This window comes from Arachis ipaensis, chromosome B1 (genome assembly GCF_059453495.1).
Source record: "Arachis ipaensis isolate K30076 ecotype BB chromosome B1, ASM5945349v1, whole genome shotgun sequence".
Taxonomy (NCBI): domain Eukaryota; kingdom Viridiplantae; phylum Streptophyta; class Magnoliopsida; order Fabales; family Fabaceae; genus Arachis; species Arachis ipaensis.
Genome location: NC_142436.1, coordinates 16884518 through 16907429, shown reverse-complemented (window position 1 = coordinate 16907429; position 22912 = coordinate 16884518). Strand labels below are relative to the sequence as shown.

The 22912-nt window shown below is 32.0% G+C and overlaps 2 protein-coding genes and 1 long non-coding RNA gene across 4 annotated transcripts; 2 read left to right on the top strand and 1 right to left on the bottom strand.

Moving 5' to 3' along the window:
• Positions 1–742: 742 nt before the first annotated feature.
• LOC148575830 (uncharacterized) lies at positions 743–1180 on the bottom strand. Its single transcript, XM_088500706.1, has one exon. The coding sequence runs from the start codon at positions 1169–1171 to the stop codon at positions 743–745; it is 429 nt and encodes a 142-aa protein (XP_088356832.1). The 5' UTR covers positions 1172–1180.
• Positions 1181–4496: 3316 nt separating this feature from the next.
• LOC107626352 (uncharacterized) lies at positions 4497–5890 on the top strand. The gene is made up of 2 exons (XR_001617529.3): positions 4497–4827; positions 5557–5890. It is a non-coding gene; the product is annotated as an uncharacterized LOC107626352 (long non-coding RNA).
• Positions 5891–13404: 7514 nt separating this feature from the next.
• Positions 13405–19015, top strand: LOC107626335 (protein SKU5 SIMILAR 14). 2 transcript variants are annotated; one of them, XM_016329202.3, is made up of 9 exons: positions 13405–13611; positions 13708–13865; positions 13962–14071; positions 15151–15421; positions 15878–15974; positions 16102–16447; positions 17179–17550; positions 17851–17929; positions 18500–19015. In XM_016329202.3, exons 2-9 carry the CDS (start codon positions 13716–13718, stop codon positions 18704–18706), a joined length of 1632 nt encoding a protein of 543 aa, XP_016184688.1. In that variant the 5' UTR covers positions 13405–13611; positions 13708–13715; the 3' UTR covers positions 18707–19015. The 2 variants fall into 2 exon arrangements, with proteins under 2 accessions (XP_016184688.1, XP_016184696.1); XM_016329210.3 differs by having other exon boundaries at positions 13539–13611; positions 13711–13865.
• The last annotated feature ends 3897 nt before the right edge of the window (positions 19016–22912 follow it).

Genomic DNA, 22912 nt, shown 5'->3' with positions numbered 1-22912 from the left:
GGCAAACTAAGCGCAAATTGAGAAGGACCATTCAGAATACGCAAAGTCGTCTGCAAGGGAGCATACAAAATACAAAGGCTCGACGGAACTATACTACCAAACACTTGGAACATATCCTCTCTGAAAATGTACTTCAGTTAGTCTATAAGTCGGACATGGTGATGCACTCTTTTTCCTACTACCAGATTTTATCCCTAAGGAGGGTTTTGCTGGAGAGGTTTTAATGAGGCACACCACCCTGCATCTTTTTCAATCAATTAAATTGCACACTAAGAAACACAACTATCTATATCCTATCTTACATTCCATTCGCGTGACTAAACTCAAACAACCAATACTAACTCTTCGACACATTCAATCTGTTGCAAAACAAATCAAACATTCCATACGTTTATCAAACCCAGTTCTAACTTTATCAAACTTTCTCAAACCAAACTCGTATAGTTCCAAATAAACACAGTCAAATGGCAGTAAGCCCAAACAACACTGATACTATGTATCTAGTTACACAAATCCTATGTATCAAACCAAAACGCAAACTGCTCGGAGGTACAAAAAACAAACACTTGTACCTTACTCCATCCTCTAATCATTCGATACCAATATGCCAAAATATTCAAACATGAAATATGAACAAAAACAAATATTTGTTTGGCTAAAGGCCAGCAGTTCATAACAACAAGCCAAAACGACCTTAAGTCAAATACGTTCAAAAAACTACACAAACCAGCCTATTACAAACTTAAACATCAGGGTTCTCCCCCTCACCCTTGACACCATCCTCGTCCTGAACTAACTCATCCCCAACAACAACCTTACACGGATCTATTTTCGAAAAGTCAGCAGCAGGAGCTAGAAGCTTTGCCTGCTCAACAGCTCTCTCAAATCCAGCCGAGAACATCTCCAAACCATGATCCTCTTTCTCAGTTTCAGCCTGTTTCTTTTCCACTCCAAGAACCACAAGTCTAGCCTCCAAAGATACATTTTTCTCTTTCAATTCCTTTCCCGCACTCTCATAAGTCGTCAATTTCTCTTGCAATGTGTTGACCAAGTCAAGAGCATCACGCAGCTTACTCGCCTTCTCCACATTCTCCTGCATTAATTGAGTCATGGCAGCCTTATCAAACGAATCCCTAGCATGCTTCAACTCTTGAGTTCGACCAATAGACATCTACCGAGCTCCAATCACCTACATCAAATAAGCAAAACAAATCAAAAATCCACACAAGCAAACACAATAAAACAACGAAGTGACACTATACCTGCGGATACTGACAAACCCCAATGCAATATCGTCAACTTCCTGGACGAGTTTAACATCAGCCGGATTCTGACAGTGCTCATCAACAACCATAATAAACGGGAAATGCTCATTCCAAAGGGAAGTCAAATCCTCATCCCCACGATAACCATGAAGCACCCTTTGGTTCTCGGTAAAACGCTTGACCACCTCAAGATCAATCTCTTTCCCTCCGACCTTATCCTCGGCCACATCCACCGGCCTATCTTTCGTCCCATTTCCTCTTTTTCTTTTAAAGTTAACCTTCTTTGGAGACGGTTGATTAACTTCAGCACCTTTCTCCGCCATAATACGACTAGTAGAGCTTTTCTTTTCAATGTTTTTCGACCGAAAATACGCTCGCAAGCTGCTTGAGGTCACCTTTGGAGCCTTTTCAACTACACACAAAACATAAAGATAACGAATAAACAACCGTTACCGAACCATACAAAAACAAATTACACAAAGCAAATACTTATATATCCAGCCAAGGCATCTCTATCCATTTCCAACTCCAGAAGTTCAACAACCGACAACAAACTCGACGACAAAACATGATTAACCAAAAACTCCACAACCATCTCATTTCTGTATTTCATCCCATCCATACCCAATATTTGCCTAGGCCTCGGAACCCAGAATAATGGGAACCTCTCCAATAAATACTCATCTATAAACCAAGAAAATTTACCCTCAACAACGCCAATCTTCACAAACATAGACTTAAACCCTTTATACGAAGACCTATATAAGCTGAAAATGGCACGACCTGGAACACTAGCGAGATTCAACCAACAGCCTCACCTAACCCCCTTACACTGAAACAAAGTAAAAAAAGACTTCCAAGGATGGTTCAATCTCTAAATACCTCATCAGAATCTGAAAAGCTCTAACAAAAGCCCACGAATTAGGATGCAGCTGAGACGGTGCACACTTAAGCTGCATGAGAACACCACACTCAAATTCAGAAAAGGAAAACTTAACACCCAAGTCCACAAAAACACAGCTGTACATGAAGAAAAACTCAAACCCTTCCCCACGATGAAAGACACGATCATCAGCATTATACGGTATGAACTTAAGCTTAATATCAGTTCCCTCCCTGACCCACGAAGACACTAACCCTAATTGCGACACACTTTGATCATCGTCGAACACAGAAGCATACTCCTTCATTGAATCTGCAACCCATGAAAAAAGGATTCACAGGATCCCAAACCCAAACATCTTCAACTAGCTTAACTTCTACCTTACCACCCACATCCGTCCCTATCTCAACCTTTTTCCCTTATCCATCCCGAAAACAAACATGCACACAGAAAACAAGAGCACACGAGGAAGAAAGGAATAACTAACCTTTCTTATTCATCTTCCAAAAACACAGGCGAAAAAAGAAAAAGCAAGCCTCGAAACCAGATAATCAAACAATCCAAACAAAAAACCACCCACCAGCCCACTACCCACACCTTCTTCAAGCAGTAAAAATTCAAGAATAATCCCTAACCGTCGATTATTAAACACAAAAAGAAAATCAGCGGCTAGATCTCACTAGCGCTACATTACCCAACACGCATTAAAAGCGAATGCGTTTTCCAATATTTCTCTTTCCTCCCCAAGAGACGCACACAAAATATTAAGCGCGAAAATTCAAAAGGACAACCTACTTCCACTCCTTACACCGAGAATAAACATGCTAACCTTGGGGCTCCGAGCTATAACTCGGCACACCTAAAAGTTGTCACAATCAACCCACTCCAGATCCTGGTTCCGAGTTATAACACCTGAAAAAGGTTAACCTGTTTATATCTCGACCCCAAAACAAGCCAACTTTGGGGACTATGATCCGTTATGTTAGAACCGAGTCATAACGGGAATATCGGAACCAGGATCAACTCACAACTCCTCCGCAGACCTCTCTCCATAGATACCTAAGTTCCGAAATATTAGAACACAACCAAATCAATAACAAACAATGTGGATAACAGTTCCCCAATTACTCCATTATATACGAGTGATTTACTCAGTCACAGGTACGCAATTCATTCTGGTTTTCTACTCTGAACTCTCTCACACTCGTACTTACTTGAGCGTTGGAGTCCCTTTGTAGGTACTCAACGCCGCCTTCTCAGGAGAAGACGACGTTCCACGCCTTCTACTCCAAGGAAAGCCGGTTCCAGCATCAGCAGAACGAGCTATACCTCGGAGTTCACTTTCATACAGGAACAACATATATCAAGATATATATAATACAAGTAGGAGTTACTCTAGCGAAAGAAAGATTGATGATTGAGATACTAGTGTTTATATGGCTTTTGCCACCAAAATTTGAGTTGTGGGATTATTAATAGAGTAAGTACCCAACTCGATTCGTGATAATTTTTTTTTTTTGAAGGACTATGAGATTTTTAAACTAAAAATATTTTTTTTATTTTTAATATGTATTTTGTGAGATTAGTTAGTTTCTGTATCAATGATCTTTTTTTAAAACATATTTATATGACATGTTAATCACTAATATATCTTCTATTTAATTTTTATAAATAAAAATAATTTAAAAATTACTAATATTTCTTACTTTTATACAGTAAATTTAGTTAATATATTTAAAAAAAAGTAATAGAAAATAAAAATAAAAACTAAACTGCCCTAATAATTATTCTTAAAAGACAACGAAATTCTCAACAAAAAAGAATTTGTTAATCCTAGTTGATTCTTAATGAATAAATCAATAATTTAACATACATACCATGTAGACTTATTCTGTTAATACCGATCAAAGATATTGACAGAAGAACTAATCAATCTTATAAAAATAAAAATTAAGAATAAAAAAATATATTTTTGTTAAAAGCATCGTTGTTTTTGGAAGTAATTATCTGCGCCGTTTAAAATTTATCTCTTATTAATATTGTATAATAAAGGTAACAGCTGATGCAATCTAAAGCATAGTTATCAAACCCAGCTCAATCCGGACGGTTCGACCGGAAATCTGGTCACCCAGTCACCTAACCGGACCAAACCACTCATTGAACCGTTCACACAACAGACCCGGTCAAACCCGGTTCGATCCGACGGGTTTCATGCAAACCCGGTGACCCGGCCGGTTAATCCAACCCGGTCCGGGTCATGTTTATTAATTTTTTTTCTTCCTTGAAACGGCATCGTTTCAGACCCATCCCAACCCCCCTCTTTGAATGAACCCTAACTCCCTGGCGTCATAGAGTGGAACCCAACCACCCCCTCCCAAGCCCTCGTCTCTCTGTCTCTGCTCTCTCAAGCTTGGCGTTGGCAGCGGGTAGTCTCTCACCTTCACCTCGTCACTCTCTCGAGCTCGGCGTCGGCATCCCCTCACCCTCACCTCGTCGTCAGTTCGTCACTCTCAGTTTCTGGGTCTCTCACCTCATCGCTGTCTCGGTCTCTCACCATGAGTCCGTGATCCTGCGTTCGCTTCGTCGAAACCAGTGAAGCAACACCTGCTCCCTCGGGTGGTGGTGGTGGCGTCTTCTCTACCATGCAAGCTCCAGTTTTCAACCCTGTTCTTTCTCTAGGTCAATGTTCATTTCGGTGAATCTGGTGATTGTTGAATATGAGTTGTTGCTGTTTTATTTAGTTTTTTGAGTTCTTGTTGATGTTATTTCTCTGGTTTGATGTTAATTTTGGTGAACCTGAGCAAATTTTAGAGTTGTTGCTGTTCTTTTTGTTTGTTGAATGTTGATTTTTTAGAGTTGTTGTTGCTGTTCATTCTCGGATTCGATGTTAATTTTGGTGAATCTGAGCAAATTTTAGAGTTGTTGCTGTTCTTTCTGTTTATTGAATATTGGTTTTTTAGAGTTGTTGTTGCTGTTCATTCTCTTATTCGATGTTAATTTTGGTGAATCTTAGCAAATTTTAGAGTTGTTGCTGTTCTTTCTATTTATTGAATATTGGTTTTTTAGAGTTGTTGTTGCTGTTCTTTCACTGATTCGATGTTAATTTTGGTGAATCTGAGCAAATTTTAGAATTATTGTTCTTTCTGTTTGTTGAATGTTGGTTTTTTAGAGTTGTTGTTTCTGTTCTTTCTGTTCTTTCTCTGGTTTAAATTTTAGTTAGAATTATTGTTGAATCTGGCAGTTGCTGCTGTTATTTGATTTTTTTAGAGTTGTTGTTGAACCTGAAAAAATTTTAGTGAACTTAATTAGATTGAATAGTTAAATTCGTTGTTGATTATCATTAGTGAACTTTTGGTGGTTGTTGATTCTCATTAGTTGTTGCTGTGTTTCTTTTGCTTGAATGGAAAGGTTTTCCAACTAGCCATTATACCTGAGATTGCGAGAAGTCCTTCTTCTTCTTTGGAGCTTGTTCTTGTTCCTAGGGGTAAGTTCTACTGGTTTGTCGGGGATGCTCTTGTTTTTCTTTCAGGAGTTGGTTCGTGGCATGGACACCTAGCCCTTTCTTATTTTTAGTATTTGTGACAATCATAGAGTTTATAATAATAGAGGGAAGACTGATTCTGCTTGGGGTCATTGTAAACAAATTGTGGATTTATCGATTGTGTTATCTTTTACTCGCCTTTGATGATTTAAATTAAAAAAGTATTTTGTAATAGAGACTAATATATTATATTTTTTTAGATAATTAGTTATGTTTAAAAATTAATATTAAATTATTAATATTTGTAAAGATTTATATTTTAATTTTTAAGACATTATTTTAATTTTATTCATATAATTTTTTTTTTATAATAACCGAATTGATCGAATAAATTAATGACCAACCAGTTGAACTAATAACCTAGTGACTCATCGTATAACCATATTGATTACTAGTTTAATTATGATAACTATGATCTAAAACTAATCTAGACCATATACACACATGCGTGGAGTGAAGAGTGAAACTTCCAAAATCATCATCTTGTTACGCGATTGACGCCCAACCCATCATGCAAGTGGGGCAATCCGTGTGGTACCCAGCAAACTCTTTTTGCTTCTTCTGCTGCATTGCCTACGGTGCATATATAACATGCATTTTTCTCTTTATATATGTTTTTTTTCAATAATATTAAAGAGACAATAATATATAGGGTGTGTTTGGCAAACACGTTGGGGAGGAGAAAAGTCCGTTTGAGCTTCTTGAAAGTTTCATTTTGATGTTTAACAATTTTTATCTTTTTAAACGCAGAATTGATTTTGCCTCTAAACGTACGTTCAGGAGAAGCTGAAATTCGTAGCTTCTGCGTTTCACGTTCATGGTTGTGATTGCCATTAGAAAATTGGGTACAAAATTTATTTTATTTTTACCAACCCTACCCTTCATTTTCTTCTATAAGAATGATACCAATAACTATTACATGTTCTTTGTAGTTCTTTCTAGTTCCTATTTCTTCATAGTTTTTTCGTTCCAATTTTTTTTTCATCAAAATGGTTCAAATTTGTTTCAATCACTAGCAAATTGAATATTTTTTTTATTATTTTTAGTACTCATTTTCATATTTTAATTTTTATGTTTTTTTTATTGTATTATTTATTTATATTTTTTATTTATATGATAAAAATTTTTATATTATTTATGTAGTATTCTGATTTCTCATGTTATGTTTTTATACGAGTTTTTTTATCATTTAATATATTATTTTTTATATGTATATTTTTTATAAATTTTTTTTAAATTTTTGGTTGGCTTTGTTTATATGATTTTTTATTTATTTTATTGTATTTCTTTTATTCATATGATAAATGTTGTTGATTTTTTTTTATTTTTTATGGTGCTATGATTTTTTAAGTATTTTATTAATTTTTACAATATTTTTATTATTTTTTTATATGAATTCTTTTTTTTTTTTATCCTTTACTGCATTGTATTTATGTTGTGTATGAAATTTTTTATTTTTTTATTTGATTTTATTCATATGAATTTTATTTACTTTTTATGGTATTTTTTGGTTCATATGATATATGTTGTTGATTTTATGGAATTTTTATTATTTTTTATTTGTATAATTTTTTTTCTATTCTTTGATGTACTCTATTTTTATTTTATATTAATTTTTTTTATTTTTTATTCTGATTTTGTAAAATTTGTAATTGTAATTATTATATACTACGTTTAGTATCAAAATTTTGTATAATATAAATTATGATCCTATAAAAAAAAAGACAAAATGAATAAAAAATTAATTATAAATAACAATAAAGTCATAAATAATAAAAATTTATAGTGCAAAATAATACTAAATTAAAGAGTACTGACGGTATTAAAAAAATTATAGAATATTTTTTTTGACATTATAAAATTTATAGTACTCTCTTTTATATTTTTATTTTTTATTGTATTTATTTTATTTATATGATAAATATTTTTTATATTATTTTTGATAGTGTTTTGATTTTGTAGGTATATAAAAAAAATTATTTAAATTCATGTTTCTTTTAGTAATTTTTCATCTAAAAGTGATTTTAAGTAATATAATCCAAACAACATTTATTTTACTATAATCAATTTTGATATAAAGATTGCCAAACATAAATCACGTTAACTCAAACTTACTTATCATCAAAATCAATTTTGTAAAATCAATTTTATGCAAACTCCCGTTTGCAAACTGTAATCCAAACACACACATAAAATTATTTTAAGTAATTTAATATTTATAATTTAATATTTATTATATTTAAAATTATTTATTTATTTTAATAATAATTTAAAATATAAAATATAAAATAAATATATTAAAAAAATTGTAACTCTCTATGGTTTTTAAATTATGATTCCAAATATTACTCGTTCTTTTTAAATTTTTCATAAGATTGATAAAAAAAAATATATTATCCCAGCATAAAATAATTCATTCTTGCCCTTTTAAAAGGGGTTAACTTTTCATGATATATTCTTTTTTTGGGTTAAAATTTTAGAATTTTTTATTTAAATTAAATAAATATAGAAATTACGAAAATATATAAAATATGAAGTAATTATCTAAATGTATAATAAATCACATTTCAAATATTGAGAGGTGAAGTGAAAAATAAGCATATCTAAGCAACTGAAATCCTGTGCTGCGATGATACAACACTGTGACAAATCTAGGGTGTACCTAAAATACGTGTTAAGTGGGAGAACGGATATTGAGTATCCGAGATACGCGTGAACTCGAAACAAGGTCAGTATTCGAGATACATGTAAAACGCGTAATTCAGGTCTCAACATCTGGGATACACTCAAACGTGTAATGCAGGTCTTAACATCCAAGATATGTATATTATGGTGTAGGTGTCTTTGCACCCTAGATATTTTGGAGAAAAAAATCTATATATATCCTCCCATTCTCAACTATTTTCTCACAATTCACAATTCAATCTTTTCTTTCTCCTCTTTCTATTTTGTTCTCATGGAGAATAATCAGTTCTTTTTTGTTATGATTTATCCCAATGAAATAGTAAAAAATGGTGATGAAGGAGTGATTTTGTAATCTAATTCAACTATGATGTTACGCACTAACCGTGTTGATATTCTACATGCGCTAAAGACGGTCATACTGAGCAACAATGGAGGGAGAATAGGTAGCAAGGGGGTTGGACGGGTTGCATATAGATTTTTGCACGCATTTTTGAACAGTGGATTTACCAACAGGTTATTCTGGATTGAAGGGGATCAGCATGTGAGGGCAATGTTCGACGTACATATAAGGCTAATGCCACAACATGTGATGGAGTGGTATGCTGCCGTGCGTGACATGGTTGTTGGTGGTGGGCCGTCCTCTTCGAGTTCTCAAGTAGTCCCACTGGATGCAACACCAATTCACTACACCCTGCCTCATGATAGTGCCGAAGAAGACGACAACGAGGCGATTCAGATTATGTTGCCGAATTTGGGTTGTCCAACGAGACTTCTACCAATAGTGGTGCTCGATTTCTCCTGCCTCCTCTTTTATCCGTTCCTCAATTGTCATAAGTTTCAAGTCATTATCACAGTTTAAATTTGCACATAATGCAGCTAGATGATCCTTTCAATGTCGGCCAAGGAGAGGCTTACAACACCGATGGTGGGTTGGAATTTCGGGTTGGCCATAGGTTCAGGAATCGTGATGCTATTCTGATAATAGTGAAGAACTACAGTATTCGAAGAAATGTAGAGTATATAGTTTTGGAGTCGGATAGGCTTGAATACCACTGTTGTTGCAAGCAATTCACCAACGGTTGTCCATTGAGTTTTCGTGTGGCACTATGTTAGAACTTGAACTACTGGTATATTTTACATGTTATTTTTTAGTTGAAATTAAAGTCTATTACGTTAATTATGTCTTGTACTAAACATTGACATACACGAGTATTTTTGTAGGGAAGTGTGTAGGTTCGATAGAGCACATACCTGTTTGACACCAACCATGTCTCAAGACCATGCTTAGTTGGATAGTAGCTTGATGTGCAAGGTCATTCTACCTATAATAAAGAATGACCCCGTCGGTGTCTATCCTAGTGTTGCAAAGTGAGGGTGCATCAGAGTTACCATTTCAAGTCATCGTATCGAAAAATGTGGATGACAAAGCAAAAAGTGATTGCTTAGATTTATGGTGATTGAAAAGAGTCGTATAACAAGATACCCGATCTCTCACAAGCTTTGCAGGAATGCTTCCTAGATACGATTCACAACTGCGTTGTTGTTCCTTATTATGACGAGGACATGGTTGACGGAGATTGAAGCCAGGTTAATAAGGTCTTTTGGATATTCTCTCATTGCATTGAGGCAATTAAATATTGCAAGACTTTTGTATCGCTGGATGGGATACATTTGTACGAAAAGTACGAGAGTGTGCTGTTAATTGTTGTGGTTCAAGATGGTAATAACAACATTCTGCCCATAGCTTTCGTATTAGTCAAGTCTGAGATAACTGAGTCATGGTCATTTTTCCTCTCGAATTTGAGGCAGCATGTTACTCCGCAGCTGGAACTTCTTCTCATATCTAGTAGATCGCAGACCATTCGCGCTGCCCTAAATGTACCTCACAATGGATGGCATCCTCCCTCCACACATCATGCTTAATTAATTGCTTATTGCACATCATCCTACTATGGCCTTATATATGTCTCAGAGCATATTTTGGATGTCTGGATTCGAATTATGCGTTTTACACATATCTCGGATACTGAGATTCTGTTTTGAATTTATGCGTATTTCGGATATTCAGTATCCATTCTCACACTTAACACATATTCTGGGTGCATCTTGGAAATGTCATGGCGCCGTATTGTTACAGTATGGAGTCTCAGTCGCCAAGATATATTTATATTCCACTTCACCCTTCAATATCCAAGATGTTATACGTTGTGCATTTAAGTAATTACTTCATATTTTATGTATTTTTGTAATTTTTATATTTATTTAATTTAAATAAAAATTCCAAAATTTTGTGATAAATAACTATAGCGTATCGATAATAAATTAATAATGTGAATGGATAAAGCATGGAAAAGCACAAGCAAGCCAGTAACGTCCCAAAGGGCAAAAGCAATGTAATAATATGTTAGTTGTGAAACTATGGCCTACATTACATTAATTGCCTGTTGGTTCTTAATTAGTTGAATCTCTGATAAAATTTATTTTCCTCTGCTTTAATTTGTTTTGGCTCCGGCATAATGACCCTTTTTTTTAAATAATAATAAAAAAAGAAGGCGGTTCTTTTATTATTGCATTGAAACGGTTACTAGTCCACTTTATGAATTCACATGGAACTATTATGATTTAGGATAGCTGCATTTATAAAATTACTCCGCTAGGGAAAAAAAATATTATATACACCATCTTCTATATTCACTTTTCTTGTATATTTTTATTTTTGTTATTGAATGAAATTTGATAAATGAAAAAGAAAAAAGAATCATCTTTATATATCATAAAAAAAGTTATATATAAGAAAATTTGAACACAAAAATAATGCAAATATTATTTTTTAAAAAAATAAAAAGTTATTAATAATAATATTTTGTAAAATGATAGTTAGAAATCATAATTAACCTAAATGTTTGGAAACAAAAATTAATATTCTATCTTTAAATAACTTATACTTTAAAAAAATGAATTTAATTTTGATGCAGTGACTCAATATAATCGTTTTATACGTGCATCTAATCATATAACGTTACATTAGCAAAAATATTTACATTGATCACGTGAATAATCATTTAAGAAAATGATTGTAATTATACAACATTATAAAATATTTTACACATTCCGTAGCATCAAATTAAACTAAAAAAAATTAGCTTTCATTTGTATGGAAAACTACATCTAGAACATTTTTTCAAAATGAACGATGAAAATGTATCAGCAAAATTAATACTCAATTTAACCTTTAAAATTTGAAGTTGGATTCAATTTGACTTTTAAAATTTTAATAAACTCAAATTAGACTAATTATAATCGTAACTCACATTAACTCTTGAGTTAATCTCCGTTAACGATACGTTAATTTTGTACATTAACTTATTTTTATTTGAATTTTTTACCCAAATTCTATGTGATCAAGATTTATTAGAATTTTAAAATCTTGATTGTTGCTCCAAAGTCGCACAATTTTTAAATTAAACTTGTTCGTCCTTACGAACATATTGTGAAATCAATCAAATTTTTACGGAGTCTACTAATAAATCTTAATCATATAGAATCTAAATAAAAAATTTAAATATTAATAAATTAATGTATAAAATTAACACACTATTTATAAAAATTAACTCAAAAACTAATATAAGTTATTATTATAAATTTTGAAGACCGAATCGAATCGATTATAATTTTATTTAATATAAGTCTTACCTCAAAATTTATGAATCATAACAGCATATATATGCAAGTGCAAGTGAGAAACCGGAAAAGACATAAAAAGAAGACAAAGTTGAAATCAGTGGCGAAATTTCAGGAGTTTAGTAGTCAAAAATCATAAAAGTGCCGGACTTTTGAAGTTACATTTTAACTTTAATAACGAGTAGTCGAGTACAGTTGTTGTCATTTATCATATGAACTAATATATTTTTTCTATTGTGTTTTAAAAAGTATATTTTAAATATACAAAATAAATTCTTTTTAGAATTATTTTATACCATAAACATTTGAATAATCTTGAGAATTTTATTTCACTAAGACATTTTATTTTTACGTTTTTAAATAATGTTGCTAATAAAACATCTTCTATCAAAATTTTTAGTTTAACAATAATATCACATATTCACATTATTACAAAAAAAAAAAAAAACGCCTATAATGTATTTGATGTTTACGAAAAATAATTGATTATACTATTGTAAAAAAAATTGATTATACTATTATAAAAAAACTAATAATAATATTATGATAAATTTAATTATTTTACTATATCAAATTTAATTATTCTAATAACTAATTATTTTATATAATAATAATAATAATAATAATAATAATAATAATAATAATAATAATAATAATAATAATAATTAATAGTACTTTGCTAGTCCATGTACCAGCTTATTAAGAAAAGAATAAAGACTATATATATTTACCAATAATGATGAAAAATATTCGAAAAGCTAACATGCTATTTTTTTTTAATATTATACACATACAAGTTTAAACGACTAAAATTCACTTTTTTAACTTATTATGAATGTATTTAAAAGATACGCCAAGCTTGTATTTTGTATATAAACATGTTATAATATTTATATTGTCAATTATATACAATTCTTGAGGTGAGAATTATTCACACCTTATGGTCAACAAACAATAATCAATATTGTCAAAAAAAAAAATCTTAATAATAATATTCATATGAATAATCTTACTTCTTACATAGATTTATGACATATATAATTTTTAAAGTGATATAATTGGACTCTATATTTACACAAATTAGATAAATTTGAATTCAAGAATTTCAAATTTAGCTTCTTACTTAATGAATATTTGAACCTAATTATATTAAAACAATTAGTATTTTATTATGATAGATGATTTAATAATATATTAAATAATTAGTTGTGGATAAAATAAGAACAAAAAATTAATACTAAAAAACAGAAACATACCTTGATAAGTGTTAATTTTATAGAATTAAAAAAATAATTAGACTTACTATTTGGTGCTCCCAATTATTTCTCATACTTGATATGTTGATTCTTGAGTTTGAAGCAATAGGTAACAAAGCAATCAAAAGTCAAAACGCGTTGACAGCGCCGAATATGAATGATCAATTTGCAACCTTAAACTAAGCAATAACCATCCATTTAAATATTCTAAAATTAAAATTTATCATATCACTCACTTTTTCATATAAATATAACGAAAAGGTTCAGCAGTTTCACTCCTCAGAACCATAGAACTAGCTGGTACTTTTCATTTTTCAATGCTCTCATTAACACTTAACTATGTATAACGTTTTGCATTAAAATTAAACTTGTGTATATCTTGTGCTTATTTTGTAGTAGACTTGATGGGATTAAAAGGGTTGGTGCAGTTGTTCTGTATTGTTGTGACTCTGGTGAGTGTGTGTTTGGTGCAACTGAAAGCAGAAGATGCATACAAGTATTTCACATGGACTGTGACTTATGGAACACTCTCTCCTCTTGGTACACCCCAGAAGGTAGTAGTAATTAAGGTTTAGTTTAATTTTAATTATGATCTTTCAATTAATGTAGTATTATTTTTCTTTGCTTATTGATGTAGTATTATTTTTAAGGTGATTTTGATCAATGGTCAATTCCCTGGGCCTCAACTTGACTTGGTAACAAACGACAATGTAGTTCTTAACCTTATCAACAAGTTGGATGAGCCATTTTTACTCACTTGGTGAGTTTCTCTGTTTATCCGTGTGCCTTTTCTTTCCCCTGCTTTTTAACATAAACATATTACTCTAATGGTGAGCATTTAATTTTCTGTATTGTCAACTTCTCATGCTATCATTGTGGCTTCGGGGTATTCTAATTTGTCCACTAAGAATGCGTTTGGAAGGAAAATTAAATTTAGACAAAGAGATAGAGACTAAAAGATTGTGACTGAGAAACTAAATTAAATCTTTATATTATATTTGGTGTAAAATGTACGAGATTGAGTTATATCTCAATATCATGTTTGGTTTAAGATAAATATAAAGATTAATACGTAGATTTATAATTTAAAAAGTTAAATGAGTGTATTTTTAGTAAAAAAATGTTATTAAAATTTCAGTTTTTGTTTTTAAAAATTTTAATCCCTTATATCTCTATTTTTTAAAAGTTGATTAAAATTTTAATTTTAGTCTAATCACCAAATACAATATTCAGCCACATTCTTTTAATCTTAGTCTCAATCTTAAAACAAATACAATCTAAGAGTGTCAGAGATAATGTCGTTAGTAAAAAATTAAATTTATCCTGAAAAAAAATTTTTAATATAAAAATAAAATAAATAAACAAAAATATACATAAAATAGTTTGAAATAGACAAAAGTATATAAAAATACACTCCAAAAATTATTTTTTATAAACAAGAAGTATTATACTATTAATAAGGATTTGATATTCATGAATTTTAGTGTGTATTTTTTGTTCATCAAAAACAATCTCTAGAGTACACTTTGATATTTATGAATTTTGGTATGTATTTTTTTCGCTCCAAACTCTTTTACATATACTTTTATCTATTTATTCTATAAATAAAATATTTTAGAGCACCTTTTTACGATAAAAAAAAAAGTCAGATATCGCATTCTTACATAGCTAATTTTCTAGATATGCATTGATTTAGTGAAAGTATAAGTGACGATCTTGGGGAATATTTAGCTACAAGATTTTGCATTCCTTCGAGTAAAAATTTATAACAACGCCGCAAAAGCAAAACAAATGAATTTTCCATCAGTTTTGTAATACTTTGTTTTCTTGATGAAACAGGAATGGTATTAAACAAAGGAAAAACTCATGGCAAGATGGGGTATTGGGAACCAACTGTCCTATCCCTCCAAACTCAAACTACACTTACAAGTTTCAGGCAAAGGATCAAATTGGAACATACACATATTTTCCATCAACTCACCTGCATAAAGCAGCTGGAGGATTTGGTGGACTCAATGTGTACCATAGATCAGTCATCCCACTCCCTTATCCATACCCTCATGGAGATTTTACTTTGCTCATTGCTGATTGGTACAAAACTGGCCACAAGGTATAACTATATATACGTAACACTTCTCTAATCTAGATCATCACATTTTTCTCTTCTTTCTTCATTCATCAACTTATTAATAGTGTGTATAATTTTAGACTAATTAAACATTTGCAATTTCTTAAAACAATTATTCTTTTGAAGAAAAATAAACTTTCTAGAGTATCTGTGTTGGATGATTGGATCCTGCCTTTATTCCTCGTTACAATAAAAGTTAGAGTTTAATTTTGATGCATTTAACACAGTCGTCCAATCACAAACAATCGTTTATAATTACATTCATTCTTTTGGATGACTATTCACTCGGTCAATGTAAAAAGTAGTTACTTTTGTTATTTCATACGCATCAATGCATTCTTCTTCCTTGCAAATTTGCCACCAAGAGCTTGAAATTGAATTCAAATTGTTTGTCATCATGCAAACCATATTTATAGTTTTTTGTTCTGATCTTTACAGGCATTACAACAATCCTTAGATTCTGGAAAATCTCTTTCCTTCCCTGATGGTCTCCTTATCAATGGCCAGGCACATACTACTCTCAATGGTGACCAGGGTATGTTCTTTGCTTTAACAATATATTGTCCTATTTTCAGGTACCCAAATGTTGAAACTTCTCTATGATGCTAATTTTTCAAGACATGTTTGCACTAACCAACATTATTGTTTATGTTCAATTTCAGGAAAGACCTACATGTTCAGGATCTCAAATATGGGGTTATCAACCTCAATTAACTTCAGAATTCAGGGTCATTCATTGAAGCTAGTAGAAATTGAAGGGTCACACACTATTCAAAACATGTATGACTCCCTTGATGTCCATGCTGGCCAATCATTTTCAGTATTGGTGACCTTGAATCAATCTCCAAAAGACTACTACATTGTTGCCTCAACAAGATTTTCCAGGAAAGTTCTCACTGCTACTGCCGTTCTTCACTATTCAAACTCTCATTCACCTGCTTCTGGACCTCTTCCTAGCCCCCCTGCTTACCAGTATCATTGGTCTGTTAGGCAAGCAAGATCCTTTAGGTAACTAAATATCAAATCATTTCTCTTCAAAGTTTATGCGATTAGGAAAAAATTAAAAGAATAGTTATATATCTAATACGTTTTTTTCGTGTCGAGCAGGAGTGTTAAGAAAAAAAGGTCTATTTTGCCTTATTCAAAAGAATGAATCAACAAAAATCAAACTCTAGACCTAATAACGTATCAAGACATCATTATGCAAAAAATTTAAGATGTTGAATTACATTGATTATATATCTTCTACAAATTAAATTTAAGTAAGTAACCTTCACTCTACTCCCATCTATCTATATTCTTGATATGTTACATCCATGATTCTGAGAATTGAATCAAACTGGTTAGTAAGTCTAGGTTAATCTAGAAGACTAGAACCAACTACGAAGGTTTAAGTTAAAAAATGGTTACTAGCAAATCAGAGAAAAACTAGTCAGAAAATTAATAAAATGATCGAATTGGTTTGATTTTTAGTGATTAACCATTTATTTAAAAAGATTAAAATGTTGAGTTATATAAATATTAAGAACTATATTAGATATGCCAATGAGTTATATCTCAAATGTCATACTCTCTCCATACTCAATTAAGAGGTTCGAATCTCCCTATCTTTGATAAAATATATATATATATACTAAAATCAGTTACCAATATAAATACAAATTAAGTTAACATTTTTGAAACATTAATTATCTAGATTGTTGATCAGTTACAATATTGATGGATTGTTGTTGTTGCAGATGGAATCTGACAGCAAATGCAGCGAGGCCAAACCCACAAGGATCATACCATTATGGGAAAATAACTCCAACAAAGACAATTGTGTTGGCAAATTCAGCAGCTATGATCAACGGGAAAAAACGTTATGCTGTGAACAAGGTTTCCTATGTGAACCCTGATACTCCTCTGAAGCTTGCCGATTACTTCAACATCCCCGGAATTTTCAGTGTGGATTCAATCCAAAGCCTTCCTTCTAATGGACCCGCTTCGGCGCAGATAGCTACTTCTGTCATTCCAAATTCTCTTCACGACTTCATTGAGGTCGTTTTCCAGAACAATGAGAACACCATGCAATCTTGGCACCTTGATGGCTATGATTTTTGGGTCGTAGGGTATGTAATTCTTTTCTTTCTTCAATTTTTCTTTACATGTTTTAGAAGCAATTAATTATGTAGGTTTAGAAGTATAAGACTTGGGATTTATAGGTGGAAACTTACATACAGTAGTTGTCTAAGATACTAGTTGAGATTATCTAAATGATTCTGTTAGCAACTTCATATAAAAGACAAATATACGTGAGTCTTGTTCAGAATTATAACATTGATACTAATCAAAATTAATTTTAAAAATCACATCGTTTCTAAACGGTGAAGCAGCCACATATTTAATGATGCTCGTTGCAACCGTTACAGTTATGGTTTTGGAGAGTGGACACCAGCCAAGAGAAGATCCTACAATCTTGTGGATGCCGTGACAAGACATACTGCACAGGTAACTATAATTAGAATGAGATGAAATACTCAATTGGTTGCTTGGCGAAGATTTCACGACAAATTAGACTATTAAAATTAAGATAATGTAAAACGTTTTATATATTCTTTTAATCACATAAATTTTTTTTGGATAATCATTCACGTGATCTAATATGAAAAGTAATTATAAAATTTTTTTATATTGATAGTACATCAAAATTAAATTGTTAGGTTTTTTATGTAACATTTTCAAAAAAGAATATAGTAATACATATTTGAATAGAATATATGTCTATCATTTTTTAGTTGAAAGAATTACTTATAGAGAAATTACTTTTAAAAAGATAGATCTGTATTTAGTTTAAGTGTGCTAAAAGTAAATTTAATAAAAATAAAATTTACTTGTACAAAAGGTAATTTCCGAACCTCAAAAAATAATTTTGAACATACAAAACAAAACCGAACAAAATTAGAGCCTCTGTAGTTGGTGTACATTTTCGTTCTCAATCCCCTAAAATGAGTATTGTGTGAAACAAGTGTCAAATAAAAATGTAATGTGCTTACCTTTGTGTTGTCTAAATTAATGTAGGTATATCCAAATGGTTGGACTACAATATTGGTGTCGTTGGACAATGAAGGTATGTGGAACTTGAGGTCTGCAATATGGGAGAGGCAGTATCTTGGGCAGCAATTGTATCTCAGAGTTTGGACTGCTCAAAAAAGCCTTTCTACTGAATATAATATTCCTCCTAATGTCTTGCTTTGTGGGAAAGTCAACGGACATCATCACCCTTAGTAATTGACATCAACATATGCAATATTTTGGTGTCATTTTCTAGTCATGAGGGGTTGACTAAAATTGAAGATTGAAAGAAGAGAGAATTTGATTTATCATTTAATTTTCATGGTGAAATATGTAAAGTTAAAGAGACAAAGACACTTGATGAGAATTCGGTGATTGCTCTCTTATATATTTGGAGAAGTTATATTTTATTTTTAGGGTTAAGTACGATTTTGGTCTCTAACATAAAGGTCGAAAATTTATTTTGTCTCTGACCTATTTTTTGCTATAAAATGGTCTCGAAGTTTTTAGTTTGTTTTAAAATCGTTTTTCAGACAAAAATACCATTCCCCCTTCATTCCCAAAATCAACCAAATGCATAAATAGAAGCAGACAGAAGCAGAATGCAGAAACAGAAACAGACAAAAGCAGAATGCAGAAGCAATGAAACAACAACAACAACTAGAAGAACAACACCACCAACAACAATGGATAACGAAATCAGAACAACAACAAAAAAACAAAACCAGAAGCAGAAACAAAAACAGAAATAGAAGTAGAAGCAAAAGCAGAAACGGCAAGGAGCATCGACAACCAAGCAAGGAGGAGGAGCAGAAACGGCGAGCGGCGTGCGAGTGGCTGCGGCAACGCTGAATGCGGTCTCCCTCTCCCTTTCGACCTCTCTCTTCTCCCTTTCTCCTCTCTTCATCCGTGTGTGTGTGGCGGTTTCCCCTTCTCTCCATCACAGGTGGCAGCGCGGGGCGCGGGCGCTACCTTCCCTTCCCCCTTCTTCCCTCCCTCCCCCCTCCCCCAATTTCTCTTTCCCCCTCTTCTCCTTCTTTCTTTTTTTATTTATTTTATTTTATAATTTTTTTAGAAAAGGATAATTTGATAATAAAAATAAAAAATTTAGTAAAAATGACGATTTTAAAATAAACTGAAACTTTTGGGACCATTTTGTAGCGAAAAAAAAGGTCGAAGACAAAATAAATTTCCAGCCTCTAAATTAGGGACCAAAATCGTACTTAACCATTATTTTTACTAAAAATATTTACGTGTAGTCATAGTTTACTATTTAAGTTGACACTCTTCTTTATGCCCAAATTTCATAATTATTTTATTTTTTAGTTTTGAAACCCATTTTTGAAAAAACTATTTTGCTTCCTTGAATGACCCTCTTCCAATGCAAAGACATAATGTTTAAATCTAACCTCTTGCAAAACTCAACTAAATCCAACCAAACTTTATGGTTGTCCCTAGTTTTATCAATATTTATTATTGTGTAAATAATATTACTAAATATATTCTTCTCAATATATATCACACCGAGACAAACAGATATTATTAGACTAGGTAATCTTTTAAATAAGTCAAGTTTAAAAAGTAAAAACAAATTTTGTCAATTATGTTAAATCTCATACTTTAGCATTGTAACTAATACTCTGATGTGAGTCAACTATTTTTTTTATATCTACTAATCGTAGATTATGTTAGAATTTTTATTCTAATAGTAGTCCAATTTATTAATATAGAAATTAGTTTGGGTAATATTGTAATTATTAATTAATTATATTGACAGTTGGTCTGTTTTTTTATGGAAAGAATATGATTATTTATAAACTTTATAAAGTTTAGATCCCCAATTCTGATTACACAAGTGATTGTTTTGCACTCTTTTAAGATACTGCTCCATCAGCAAGCATAAAAATGTATCCTGACGTTGACTTCCTAGAATCAACACATCCCGCCAAGTCTGAATCTGAGTATCCAACAATCGGTTCGTCTATATGTAAGCATGAAATCTTTGGTCCCTTGAAGATACCTTAAGACTTTTTTTGTTGCTCTCCAATGGATAATTTCTGGATTAGTTTGATATCTTCCTAACATGCTACCAGCAAAAGCAATGTCAGGTCTTGTATAGATCTGAGCATACATTAGGCTTCGAACGGATGAAGCATAAGGAATATTTTGCATCTGTTCCTTTTCAAGTTCATTTTTAGGATATTGATCTAAGAAGAATTTGTCACCTTTCACAATAGGTGCAACACTTGGTGAACAATTTTGCATTTTAAACCACTCAAGAACTTTATTAATATAGGCTTTTTGAGATAAACCTAAAATTCCTTTATGTTTATCTCTATGAATCTTTATGCCAATGATATCAGGGGTGTCCGCGGATCGGATCGGATCAGATATGAGAAAAATTTCGATCCGATCCGCACTACAATCATCGGATCGGATCGGATCCAATATCCGCAGTTTTTAAGGTCGGATCCGATCTGATCCGATCCGCACATTTGCGGATCGGATCGGATCGGATATCGGATATATCCGCAAAACACAAAAATATTTTTAAAAGCTTATTTTTATTTAAAAAATATCAATAAAATTTATTTTTTCTATTCTTTTAAATATGTTTACTCTTAAAATAATATTAAACATACTTTTCTTGAATAATAAATTAAAATAATTTAACATATATGATAATTATTAGTTAAAATAAAACATAAAAAGAATATTTTACTTATTTATTTCTTTATTTTTGCGGATACGCGGATATGCGGATCGGATATGCAGATACCAACACAAAATCCGCAATCCGATTCGATTAGTGTGTGGATCCGATCTGATCCGATCCGAAAGCCTTGCGGATCGGATCCATATCCGTAATTTTCGGATTGGATTCGGATAAACACCACGGATATGCGGATCGGATCCGATCCATGGACACCCCTAAATGACATAAGATACATCACCCACATCTTTCATATCAAAATGTCTAGAGAGAAATTGTTTCACTTCATGTAACAACCCTAAATCATTTGTTGCAAGCAAAATATCATTTACATATAAGATGAAAAATATGATCTTGCTCCCACTAACCTTGTGACATATACATTGATCAGAAATAGTCTCAATGAATCCAAATAAAGAAATCACATTGTGAAACTTCAAATACCACTGTCGAAAAGCCTGCTTAAGACCATACATTGCTCTCTTAAGCTTGCAAACTAACTCTTTACCAGCACTTAAGATAAACCCTTCGAGTTGTCTCATATAGACCTCTTCTTCCAAATCTCCATTAAGAAATGTTGTTTTCACATCCATTTGATGCAATTATATGTCAAAATGTGCTACCAATGCCATAATAATCCGAAAAGAGTCTTTCTTTAAAACAGGAGAAATATTTTTCTGTAGTCAACTCCTTCCCTTTGTGTAAATCCTTTGGCAACAAGTCAAGCCTTGCAGCGCTCAATATTGCCTGATGAATTCTTCTTAGTCTTAAAGACCCATTTACAGCTAATGGCCTTTTTTCCATCAGGCAATTCTACAAGATCCCAAACTTGATTATTTGTCATAAAATTCATTTCATCTTTCATAGCATCTAGCCATAAATTGGAATTACGACTTTCCATTACTTGTGAAAACATCGTTGGGTCATTTTTATCACAAACATCATAGTCAGACTCAGTAAGATACATTACATAGTCACTAGAAATTGCAGGCTTTATTATTCTTGTTGATCTTTTTAATGTTACATCATCAATCTCTTGTAAAAGTAGTGTCATAACAGGTTCTCCTTCTTCTTGAAGTTGCTCTTGAGCAATATGTTCTTGAACAATATTTTAATTATGAAGAGTTTGATCCTCCACCATATAATCTACTTGAATATTTTCTTCATGATGTAGAACATCAGCAATAGGTTATTCTACATTGACCCTATCTGTATGGGCATTATATTGAACAATCACTCTTGTACATGGAGAGGTTTGACAAACATTATCATTCTCAATAATTTTAATAGGATGATTTCTCCTCCTTTTTACATCATGCTCTAAAAACTTTGCATTTCTAGAGTCAACTATTTTACTTGAATGGGAGGGACAATAAAATCTGTAACCCTTAGACTTTTCTGCAAAGTCGATAAAATAAGCACTTATCATCCTTGGGTCCAACTTCCTTTCTTGTGGACTATAAATCCGAACATTAACAGGACAACCCTAAATGCGTATATGATTCAAACTAGGTTTCCAACCTTTTCATAGCTCAAATGGCATTTTAGAAACTGCCTTTGTTGGAATTCTATTTAATATATACGTGGTTGTCTTAAGGGCTTCACTCCACAAGGATAAAGGAAGATTGGAGTTGCTAAGCATACTCCTCACCATATCCAGCAAAGTCCTATTTCTTCTTTCAGCTACACCATTTTGATCTGGTGTG